We start from the raw sequence: 7,799 nt of genomic DNA, 5'->3' as shown, positions 1-7,799 counted from the left end.
CACGGCTGTTTTTTTCCCAATACTTTTTTAATTACTGATTAGTATCAAAGGAGAAAGGCATTGATTCTTTTCTAGTAACTATTCATTTAGATATGGATTTTTAGGTGTACACTGAGGATTATATGTTTTGAGAAGACTTTTCATCGAAACAAATTGAATAAAAAATGAAAATGCTGCCAAAACATTATTGATGTTCGTTTATTAATTATATCTTCTTTTTTTTAAAGTCTGATTTGTTCATACGAAAAAGAAAACAAAAGAAAGTTGCGCAGACATTGTTACATTGTTTGTCTGTAAAATATTTTTATTCATCATTCATCCGCTTTGATTTCGAAGGAAAACCGTACCATACTCTAAATTTGAAATGAAGGAAAAAATCTGGAGTATTCTACCTTTGATACTGGCACTACATCTGAAAGGTAAACACTAACTGTAAATTTAAAATAATTTTTGAATTCATTTTTTAGTAACTAAATGGGACAAAAATATTTTATTCTCGTCATTTATTTTGTTTCGAATAGTGGACTGTATATATATCACTTTATTTTTGTGATACCTTACTTTTGCAAGATAGCCATACTCTTCATTAGCGCGAAAACTGCTCTATATAATCTGAAGGAATACTAATATATGCGAGAATAAAATTATCACGAGCACATCTTCTCGCATAATTACGCTTAAATAGAGTTTACGCGAATAAAAAGTGATTAACAGTATATAAATTTTAAAATCAAAATAGAATGTTTCACTTTGAAAGTTGCATAAAAGCTGCATTCAATTTGATTATGTATTATTTTAAAGACAGATAAAACAAACAAAATTTTGATGAATAGAATGATATAGATAGATAATTTTTTTTACTGATTTTGAATAAACATGAAATAAGTAATGAATCCCTAAAATATCAAGATATTGTATGTTTTCTTTGTGCTTTTTGTGCAACTTTGTTTTCTATGTATTTCAATATATATTTTTTTTGCTCTGATTTTTTACGTTGTGACAAATTCTGACAAAATTCTCCAAGTGCAACTTTATCTGGCAAACATTATTCAGTCTATCTATCTAAATATACATTTATTAGGAAATATGGCGATTTCTGGAAAAAAATGATCGTGTTATTAATCCCAAAGAAGCGAAGAACATTAAAAGAACCGTTTAGATTAACGGTTTTCTAGGAAATTGTGCGGAATTCATGGAAGCGCTAGAGGGGCACCGACTTACTTGTGACTTTCAACTACTTGTAAAGTAGATATGGACTAAGCATACCATTGCTTACGTTTATTATCAAAATGAAATGTTAAGTCCTACTTTAACTGTAGTTTTTAATTGATTTGTTGTACTTCTAGTGAAGTCGTGACTACTAAATTCTAAATTTTTATATGATAATATCTTTTATCCCATGTTACCCTTTATCCCGTTGATATAGCTCATGTGATATCGTTTTCGTATCACATAGTTGTGACGTCACAATGGATTTTGCGTTAGAGTGATGAAGTAAAACGAAGTGGAGTCCTACATAAAAACAGTGCTAAACATTGTTTGGTGTGTAAAAACATGGGATAAAAAGAATCTCACATGATTTGTAGTTAGATATGATTTTTATCCAACTCGTTGTGTGTTTTTATAAAATCCACACAACTCGTTGGATAAAAATCATATCCAAATACAAATCATGTGAGATCCTATATGTAACGTTATTTTATTACTTAATTCTTATTTGTTAATTCTTGTTATTTCTTCTTTTTAATGGTAATTGCTTAAATTTTATATTTCACTTTGCATAATGATTGAACACATGAATATAACTAACATTTTATCTTGACGTTAGTAAAAAAATTCAAAGTTTTGTGTGATCCATTGGTGTTAGACTTGTCACATAGGCATAGTGCGCTTCGAGAAAAATATGCATATGTGCAAGTCTGTGTGATTTACACACCGATGAATCACACAAAACTTAAAAACATTCCTTATAGTTACATTTTAAATGTTTGAAGGCATAAAAAATAAATTATACTCAATGTATGAATTTCTCGCTGTCCTATATCATTGCATTTTACTAGCGTCGCTGTAGCCTAATTGTGACGTCACGTTAGCGCACGTTTCTCCATGAATATTTCTACGCGTGAGTATACACGGGTTTTCAAACCAATTTCACAGTTTGCTTAGTAGAAAAATATATACAGCGAATGTAAATATTACTCTTTAATCAATTAAAAAACATAGTTAAATTAGATCTAAGCATATCAGTTGAAGCCAAGTTACACGTTCTACATAGCTACGTTACACTTAGTTTTAACCAGCAAAAAATAATTCATAACAATTAAGTAACAAATAAGTCAAAACAAACAAGTCATAACAAGTAAGCCAATGTCCCTCCAGGGCTTCCGTACTTTTCTTATCTGAAACAACACGAAACCTCCATCTTGTATGCCACGTATATTGGTTAAGTTAAAGTGAATGGAAAATTTAAAATAAGAAGTAATAATTAAGTTTGAAGAACTAAACTAAAACACCACTAAGAAGTGAATGAATGTCCCTCCATGACTTCCATAGATTTTGGATATGGTTTTTCCATTACAGATACAGAAAAATTCCAAAAATATGCTCGATTTCCTCAATTTTTCTATGAACATGACAGCTTTTAAAAACTCGAAATATAATTTACTATTGCGTTTTCCTACAATTGTACCCCTGAACAACCTTTTAGACGAATTAATCTCTCTATATATTATTTCTGAAATGAGCAACTGGAAGATGCCTTTTATTCTCTTATAGATCTTGGTATTAATCAATTATATTTCTAAGTTCCTGCAAAAATTCCTTTATAAATTCAACAAAACTTTTAAAAGAAAACTGCGAATTCGGGACATGTTTGCGGAGTACATGTATATTATCCTATAAACTTTCCCTTGTTTATCTCCTGTAGATACAAATGCCATGAATGCCTGGTCCATTATTCCTCGTTTGACAAATCAAGATGTTGTTGAATTTGCTACGGATACGATACATGTCCCCAGTCTTATATACTGTGCCGCCATGTGTCAAAAGAAACCCAGCTGTAACACATTCCGGTATAACGGCCCCACTGAGGTTTGTCACTTGTACCAGGAGGAACACTGTAAGGCCGCTGGGTCTGGTATAGGGAACAAATTCTTTCAATTAATGCCACAAGGTACGTAGAAAACTCAAACCAAACCCAGGAAAAATAAAAACAGGCAGGTTTCATTTAGCTTTAAGTTTGAGTAAACTATGGTCCTTTAATTCAAATGTTATCCAGTCAGTGTCTATACAGCTAGCAAATGCTTAATTTAGAAAAAGAGGGATAATGTTATCCATCAGTATGAATCTCCTTTTTTCTGTTCAGCACAGAACTCTTACGTTGTAAGGGCAAGCTTAATCTTAAGGGAATAAAGCCCACAAATGAAGATACACAAATGTATAATTGCTACAAGATACCCGAAATATTATTTCTATTAAAACTATACAACAAACTTGTGTGGAAAGAGATGAGGAAATTTGGGATTTCTAAAAAATAAGATTGTTTTACTAGATAAGAAAAATTGAGAACATTATCGTAAACATAAAACTCTTTTTTAGATAACAGAATTAATTTTCACGGAAAGGCACACGAAGTTTTAAAATAACTTAAATTCGTTGGAATAACTATTATCCTTTTGTTGAAAAATTATAATGATTGCAGGGAAAAATTAACCACATGTCCTCCAAAAAGGAAAAAAAAGCAATCAACCAAAAATTAATCAAACAAAAATATTATTTTTAACGAATAAAGTTAGTGCTGTAAAGTATAAATTTAATACTGAATAGTATGTAAATATACATGGGTTTTTCGTAAGTAAATCGCTAATTATGGTGTTGTAAACATGGATTCTCTCAATGTTTGTTGAACATTGCATTATAATAAGCATTCTATGTGTATCACAATTTTTCCAACCAGTGACAGTGTTATACCAAATTAATTGTTTGCTATTTAGAAATGCTAGCATAGAAAAAATATTAGATTTTCTCAGAAATAGACCATAATACGGTATGTGCTATTCCTTGTATACATTTGATTCGATTCCTTTAGCTATTGATGTTCTTTCTAATACAAATGATAACAACACAATACTAATAGATTCATCCGAAGTTGTTTAAGATTGGATTTAAATAGTAGAAATATTTACTTAACCTAAATACAAATTGATTTTAGGTTGCATTTCTGGGCTGGATGAATGGTTCCCGGAAATTCAGCAGTGCATCTGGCTTTACCCAACAGCTCTGAACTATTACGACGCTAATACAACTTGTCAATCAATGTCTAAAACTCTCATCAACATGGAGACACCTGCAAAACTCCAGTTTGTCAAAAACTTAATGGATATGATGGGATATTGTAAGTTATTGATGGATATGATGGGATATTGTAATTTATTGACGAATATAATGGGATACTGTAAGTTATTGTAATAATCTATTGGTGTTCCTGGTTTTGAAATCACTAAAATTTACCATTATTGTAAGTATTTACAGTATCACAAAGCCTAAGATTGTTCTTTAAGTTCCTTTTTAGGACAATGTCTGCTGTAAAAAATTTTGTATCACAGGAGATAATTAGTTTCTTAATTTATTTAAAATTTAGTCTGGATTCACTCATATGCACGAAAAGAAAGCGTGAACTCGTATAGCTGGAAATCTGGTTCTCCTATTACTCAAAACTGGTGCCCCGGTCAGCCAGATGGCGATTCTCCTTGTGTAGGACTTGACATGAAGCTAGATGCCTGGTGTCCTATTGGAGGTTTCGACGATATAATTTGTTCAGATACAAGACATTTCTTCTGTGAATAGCAAAATAAAATAAATTTGTCATAAATTGAACTTTATCCTCTTTGCAAATTGTTGAATGAAGCCAGTCGGGCTGAATAAAAATGTCAAAAAGAGAATATGAATTTTGTTGGCGTATACTTCATTTCGTAAATGATTCTTTAATCTTTCTCTTTAGATTTCTATTGTCAATTTTGTTACTAATGTAGAAAAAACTCAGATTCAGTACTTATCATTACATGGTTTTTTTGTCTCCCAGTCGAATCAGCATGGACTTCGTACGCACAATATCTAAGAACGAAGCAAACTACCGTACTTACAAACTAATTGTTGATTCGATAAGCAATAACATGCTCTAAGTATGAACAATTTCTAAAACGTGCTAAGTTTTTAACAAACATGTTGATGAAACAGGAATATTAGCAATCTCGTTTTAAAGTCATCATTTCGTTTTATAGTTGGTACGATGAGATTGTCTGCAAATACCATCTATCATTGAGTCAAATGATAGCATTTTTTATGCTAATTGTTAGGCCATCATTTATACACTGATATTTGTACGAAAGCCCAGAAGGCTCATTCGAGATTCAAGATTCGAAATACGAGATTCGAAATTCGAGATTCGAAATTCGAATTTCGAGATTCAAGATCCAGATTAACCAATCAAAAGCTCCCAAAAGGCTCATTCGAGATTCAAGGTTCGAAATACGAGATTCGAAATTCGAATTTCGAGATTCAATATCCAGATTAACCAATCAAAAGCGGGTTCAAGATTTGATTACTCCCCTTTATTATGATTTTACTATCAAGAAATCGTTTAATATATAAATAACAAATAGGCCATTTAATTAAATTACAATGCAAGAAAGTGTGTTATATATATTAGAAGGAAATTTAAATAATCATTGGATTTTTGATCAGCAAGATATACTTCAATTTATATTTTGGCTTCTTAAATATTAAATAGAATACATGTATCAGGAATATTTAGTATATATATATATTCATTTTGTATTGTCTACTTTGTTTACGGGGTTGATGAAATATAAATAAAGTTATGAATACGTGTCAAGTGTCTAAAGATTAACAATAACTCCACCCCTACCCACCCCGCCTGCCTATTTTTCCAAACACACTGAAAGGCTTGAAACATGAAAGACGACGTAGTATTGATAAACAAAAATCGCGTTCGTTTTCCTGATAGAGGAAATACATAAAAATTAAGTATTCAATTACTTATCTTAATCTAAGGCTTTGATTTCTTGAATTAATTAAAAATTATATCTACAATACAACTTGGCAATATGAATTAAAATAAATACGGCATTTATTTTATCTTATATCAAATAGTAGATGAGTCTAAATTAGATGCAGAACTATGTAGTGTTATGGTGTTATATTTTAGTCTCTGACCATAGCTTTATGGCCAAAGACTAAAATATACTCTTATTAAACCTTATATAACGCTACAGTTCGCTTCAGCAGTCAAGTCTTACTGCACAAGTGTACCCTTTATAAATGTAATGAACTATATATCATTAAACTATTGTGCAGTGTAGATACGACTCATAGTATTTCGTATCTAATTATAATCAAATGCAACATTCTCCATCAGCAATGAAATAAAATTAGTTGACCTACTTGTTCCGCAAGTCAACGATAAGACCATATAATATTCCATACATACGTATTTACTATTTTGTTAAATTAGAAAAATAAGATTATGTATGTATTTTTCAAAATGTAATCCAAATTTTAATTTTATTTCGTTTTAATACATAAAACATTTTTTCTTGCATTATCATTTTAGCAAATGACCCATTTGTTATAAATATATTCAACGATTTCTTGATAGTAAAAACATAACAAAGGGTAGTAATCAAATGTTGAACTCGCTTTTGATTGGTTAGTTTGGATCTTGAATTTCGAAACTCGAATTTTGAATCTCGAATTTCGAATCTCGTATTTCGAATCTTGAATCTCGAATGAGCCTTCTGGGCTTTCGTATATTTGGACGTTTTCTCCTTTATTTCGTAATCATAACAAGGAGCATACGGCGATAGTGACCGGTCGGCAGGGGATACTTACTCCTCCAAGGCCCTGATCCTATTGCTCATGTTTTTGATGTCCATCTCTGCTCTGCTCCTGATTTGTACAGTTTGAGTGGACTTTGGATTTTTGATCTTGCTCTCTTTATTTTATGAACACTATGCGGTCAATGCAGACTAATTCATATTGAAGAAACAAAAGTTTTACTCTTCAAGAAAATGTCAGATTTGGATATTTTACTAAAAAACGTTATTAGTACCTTAATAAATAAACTTTATGCCGTTACTTTATAGTTCAATTCGTTTTGCATGAATATAGTATTATCACCTGTATAAGGATATTTTTGTTGTTGAAAGAAAGTCTCATAAGTGCAACGGTGTGTGCAAACAAATTGTCAATACGCGCTAACGCGCGTTACTCAATTTGTTTTCACACACTGTTACTGTTATGATGCTAAATCTTAAAAAAAAATGATTCATTGCTTAAATGGTCCCCTGATCCAACCTGTGTAGTTTTTGATGTTTTGTTTGTTTGTCCAAACTTGTTTGATTTGACTTTTGAGCTTTATAACTGTTTTTATCTCCATCTATCAGTGAAGTCGACATCATTATCATGTTTAATTGAAATTAGAAATTCATATTTAAACATCTGCTTCGAGGAAGAAAATCGCTTACTCAAGGACATAGAAATTGAACATTATTCCATGGCCCTCAATGTAGTTTAACGAAGCAAAGATGAAGACATTAGAATATCAGACAGATGATATTTTTTTCCAATTTTCAACTGGAAAGCATTTACATATAAATGAGTTCGTTTGTGTCTAAATTTGCATTATGAGCATTAACTATAGAAATCAGCATATTCATAAAAAAAAAGTTTCATTTTTGTTTGCTAGTTCCATTTCCTGATGAACACATTTATTTAGAAAA

The 7,799-nt window shown here is 30.9% G+C and overlaps 1 protein-coding gene across 1 annotated transcript; it reads left to right on the top strand.

Moving 5' to 3' along the window:
* Positions 1–2,940: 2,940 nt before the first annotated feature.
* Positions 2,941–4,919, top strand: LOC134247063 (collectin-12-like). The gene is made up of 3 exons (XM_062729401.1): positions 2,941–3,172; positions 4,211–4,393; positions 4,640–4,919. The coding sequence occupies exons 1-3, from the start codon at positions 3,037–3,039 to the stop codon at positions 4,843–4,845; spliced, it is 525 nt and encodes a 174-aa protein (XP_062585385.1). The 5' UTR covers positions 2,941–3,036; the 3' UTR covers positions 4,846–4,919.
* The last annotated feature ends 2,880 nt before the right edge of the window (positions 4,920–7,799 follow it).

Source organism: Saccostrea cucullata, unplaced genomic scaffold, assembly GCF_032062105.1.
Source record: "Saccostrea cucullata isolate Sc308-1 unplaced genomic scaffold, CSIRO_AGI_Scuc_v1 ctg23883, whole genome shotgun sequence".
Classification (NCBI taxonomy): Eukaryota; Metazoa; Mollusca; class Bivalvia; order Ostreida; family Ostreidae; genus Saccostrea; species Saccostrea cuccullata.
The sequence above is the reverse complement of the archived record's forward strand: the minus strand, read 5'-3'. Positions and strand labels throughout refer to the sequence as shown.

Excerpts from the sequence above, each read along its gene's own strand:
- LOC134247063 (XM_062729401.1), top strand. The coding sequence starts at position 3,037 with ATGTGTCAAAAGAAACCCAGCTGTAACACATTCCGGTATAACGGCCCC. Across the intron at positions 3,173-4,210 it reads CTTTCAATTAATGCCACAAG|GTTGCATTTCTGGGCTGGAT; the intron begins GTACGTAGAAAA and ends AATTGATTTTAG. Across the intron at positions 4,394-4,639 it reads AATGGATATGATGGGATATT|TCTGGATTCACTCATATGCA; the intron begins GTAAGTTATTGA and ends TTTAAAATTTAG.